At 44.9% G+C, this 4129-nt stretch overlaps 1 protein-coding gene across 1 annotated transcript; it reads right to left on the bottom strand.

The window, feature by feature from the left end:
- Positions 1-322: 322 nt before the first annotated feature.
- LOC119278945 lies at positions 323-3550 on the bottom strand. The gene is made up of 5 exons (XM_037560331.1): positions 3150-3550; positions 2933-3061; positions 2179-2604; positions 1636-1798; positions 323-927 (listed from the first exon to the last, which is right to left on the bottom strand). Exons 1-5 carry the CDS (start codon positions 3278-3280, stop codon positions 805-807), a joined length of 972 nt encoding a protein of 323 aa, XP_037416228.1. The 5' UTR covers positions 3281-3550; the 3' UTR covers positions 323-804.
- Positions 3551-4129: the final 579 nt, after the last annotated feature.

The following is a 4129-nucleotide window of genomic DNA, read 5'->3' as shown; positions in this document are numbered from 1 at the left end:
CTATGGTATTTACCGACTTGTTGTGGATGATAATTTAACAATTGTTAGACTGTAGATTAATATTGTATCTGAGTGGACAGGATGATTTTCAAAATTAATCAAAAGTGTCTTAATTACTCGGCCGTACTATTATAATTAATTGCGATTCTATCAAAACTAAAGACCCTTGGAAACACCAATGACCATGATAACCTAACAGAAACCTTTTCGAATAAAATGTCAATCTTACAGATAGCATTGAAAGAAGAAAATGTTAGTCTTACAGATAGCATTAAAATGCGAGGCATCTGTCCACGTGCTTAAAAGGAGGCCCCTCCCGTACTAGGAACATCATCATGGCCCACTTGGTGGCTCATGATTCGCCCAGAACTAAATGTGCACATTGAGGACAAGTTCTAGGACCAAATAGTTGCCTTTCGCAAGTTGTAGGACCGAATCATCACATCCTAGACAAGTTCTAGGACCTGAAGTGCTACTACCTCAAAAAAGGATGTTATTGGTACAAGATCACATCTGTTCTTGGCATAGTAAAAGAAAAAGCCTGTTCTTGGTACAAGATCACATTGCGTCATGATGATGTTCCTAGTACGGGAGGGGCCTCCTTTTAAGCACGTGTTCGATCGGTGTTCGTTTTAAACCCTCATTTATGTATAAAGAGAAAGAATAAAGTAAAAGAAGAGATGGTCTACGATGGTCCGCGTCCTACGTGGTTGACTGATCGGGCACCCGCGAGCCCTCGTATCTTCCTAATATATGTGGTGATCGGGAGGCCGCGCGATGTTGTTGCCGCCTGCAGTGGCACTGTCAGCTGCGAGACGGTTGTTGAACTGCGGACTGGCGCCTCGAGTCGTCGTCTGAGTGTTGGTTTGTCTTGACAGGAACATCTCTGCTTGGTGCTAATGGGTGCTGACTGTTGGGTAGAGATCCCTGAAGGCAAAGGAACAGACGTGTCACAAAACGAACGAGGAATTCAAAGGGTTTGTTCAAATTTTATGATCATAATACCAATTTCATATGATCAGCCACAGCCGGCAAAACAGAGAAAGTAGAGAGAAAACACGGTAATAAACAGTAAGCAAGAAAGCACCTATTTCAGAGCCTTAAACTATCATTCGCTGCGTTTAGAAAAAATGTAAATTGTACTCTGCTGATTTATCTAGTTTTTACCATGAACCTGGTTGGTACTAGAAAAGTGTCTTACACTTGCTCCATTAAATACCAATAATAATGGTAAACAGGCTTACCAGCCACCTTGCTTTAACTAGTCGTACAAAACGTTGTTTAAATAGAAAAATTACAGTGCCCCCAACCATTTGAAAAAACTACAGTACATTCTCTAAGTCCAGTTCATAAAATTGACCACTCATGCATAGACTAAAGGAAATTCAACTATGCCCAGCTCCATGGTCACAAAAGGTAAACATTTCAAATGCGGGTATGTGAATGGTGATAAGAAGAAAAACTCAATGAATCACATCAGTCATTCAGGTTTGTTACATGTGGAACAATATGGTTCAGCACAAAACTAATTCTATCATTTAGCAAAGAAGCATAATGCTACTGTATTACTACTAGTTTTCTTTTTCCAGAGCAAGGAACAAGACTGAATATACACAATTTCACATAGCTGCTTACCTTCTTCCCTTCAGCGCTGTACTGTGATGATTTTATGTCCAAAGGCTTGAAAGAAAATGCACCGGGACCATCTTCAATTGAGGGAGGTTCAAGCCTAGTATTATTGTTGTTATTGGTGTCACCAAGCATGAGTAACTTCCCCGATGTTGGCGAGGCCTCTGCCCTGAATCACAGCATTATAAAACGTTCAGGTACTAGCTTCAGTATCAGGTTGTCTGATGTTTAATTTGAAATTGCATACTCTTGAGTTCATTCAAACATGAAAAGGAGCAGAAATATACAAACTTTCATTTGCTTTTATTTTGGTAACGGTAATAAAATCTCCTCAGAGTTTGTCAAGAAAGAAAAATCTCCTAGGGAATATATAGGTAGGTTGTTTGGTGGCAATCACAAAGTAAACTTCCATGGACTTACAGAAATGTCAAAAGTTCAGTAAAGCAAGCATACTTAACCTGCCAATCTAGCATCCGACTGACAAAATCAAGAACAATCCCTACACTATGACGCTGGAAATCACAAGCATGAAAATCAAAACACGATCACCATGGCATTAGAGTGGAACACAGGCGATTCCACCAGCGACGCAGGGATGAGGCCGGGCTGGATGGCCAGGTAAGGCGACTGGGCTCCTGAATATTCGCTGTCACGCATGTTGAGCTTGGCGACGCTGAACCCAGCTCTGGCCTGCATCCGCTCGGAGAGGCTGCTCCTGGAACTGGACCTCTGGCCGAAGTGTGGCGTCGCCGACATCGGCTTCCCTTACTCCTGAGGCGAGCCCACGGCCATTGAAAGGCCGTGCCTCTCGAACCCAGCCCCCTCGGAGCCGTCGTTGCCGGCGCAATCCTCCACCAGGGGGTCCGCGGGGACGGGTCGGTGAGGAAGCTCGGCAGCATGCTGCAATCTGGCCTTGGGCTCTGGTCCTTCCACTCCATGGCTATGTGGGTGTGGCCGTCCATCTCAGCATGGAACCTGCATTCACAGAGAGCCAAGAAACATCACGCATTCGGTGATAAATAAAATTCAGTAAAGACAGTGGGGAAGAAACACCATCAACGACAAGAACGGAGAACACATTTATAAACAAAAATAACACAAATGATCATCAGAGCGGTGCGGTACAACACATATATGTTGGAAAAAACAAGGCAAGCACACACAACGAACAAGAGCAGCACCTTATATGTCCTGAATAATGCATATAACTCTAATTGGCGACAACTACACAGTACGGGACACCTAACTTGTCAAGAACGAACCCAGGAATCATCCAAAGACAGCTCCCAGCTCAGCTGCATACCTGCGTTTCCAACCTCCAGCTGACTGCCATGACGAAGGATTCGTCTCGTCCTGTCCGAACTTGGGTACCTCGGCCGCTTGCGTGTCACCCCCAAACGGATCGGAAGTGGTACCGTTGACAACTTCGGATCTGGAAAAGAAAGAAGTCGTTTTGGTTCAATGTATTGGAGGAGATCAGAGAAATCGTCATTAGTTTCAAGGAGTAGGCCATCACTAACCTGGAGATTGGCTCCAAATCCAGATTGGCGGCGATTGATGCCAGCATGCCTTCCATTTGCGAGTCACGACGGTGGAGCAGCTCGGTGAATCCTGTTGCCATATCATCCCCACCAGGATCGACGAACTCCATTGGAACCTAAGCTGTGGTGCGTGGGGCGGAGTGTTTGTTGGCGAGGTGTAAGGGGGTGGGGAACAGAGATGTGGACGACGATGAGCTTCAAGGCGATACGTCTTTTCATCTATTGGAATCGCGGGCCGGCACGTTTCTCTCTTTCCCTTTCGGCTGACCGACAACGACAAGACATCTCCAAGTCTCGGCTTCTAGGCGGAATCCACCCACGACGCCCACTGCTAGACTAGGCCCAGATTTGTTTGAACTGTGCCCAGCCTCCCGCTGTTAACGACGGACGCGCCTGCTAAACAAAACCACGGTACAGTAGGTGGTACATATCCCTAGACAGTGCAGAGTGGACGTGCGGTGCTGATAACCGGGTGCCCAGGCACCCGGGTACTGAAAATACTATCTCGGCTGTTTATCACCTTGCTGGCCGTCGGTGTGGCGGCGCGGAGGGCCGGCAACTTGCAGCAGCAGCACTAGCTCCAACCGAAGAAGATCACATCTGAATGTTGGGATCATTTTGATAAAACTTACAAGACGGTGGTGACAAATGAACAGAAAATTAAGGAAGCATGGGCCAAATACAAGTATTGCACTTATGAAGCAAAGAGAAATAGCAAGAATTGAACATCAGTCTTCTTGAACCATATTAAGATGCATAGAGAAATAGCAAGTATGTTTAATTCCTCTTGGTCATTACTGGTATTTTATTTATGCAAAGCGACAATAATGTTTCACAAATTTCTATTCTGTTTGGTACATAGGACAATCAAGGAATGGATATTGAATAAGTGGCTGATCAACTACTTCAGGAGCAAGTAATTTAGGTATGCAGTTATACCAGCAATTCACTAATGTATA

This window comes from Triticum dicoccoides, chromosome 3B (assembly GCF_002162155.2).
Source record: "Triticum dicoccoides isolate Atlit2015 ecotype Zavitan chromosome 3B, WEW_v2.0, whole genome shotgun sequence".
In the NCBI taxonomy this organism is placed as follows: domain Eukaryota; kingdom Viridiplantae; phylum Streptophyta; class Magnoliopsida; order Poales; family Poaceae; genus Triticum; species Triticum dicoccoides.
Note: the sequence above shows the minus strand (reverse complement) of the source record. Positions and strands in the feature narration are given on the sequence as shown.

Excerpts from the sequence above, each read along its gene's own strand:
- LOC119278945 (XM_037560331.1), bottom strand. The coding sequence starts at position 3,280 with ATGGAGTTCGTCGATCCTGGTGGGGATGATATGGCAACAGGATTCACC. Across the intron at positions 1,799-2,178 it reads TGTTCCACTCTAATGCCATG|GGCAGAGGCCTCGCCAACAT; the intron begins GTGATCGTGTTT and ends GCTGTGATTCAG. Across the intron at positions 928-1,635 it reads ACAGCGCTGAAGGGAAGAAG|GGATCTCTACCCAACAGTCA; the intron begins GTAAGCAGCTAT and ends CTTTGCCTTCAG.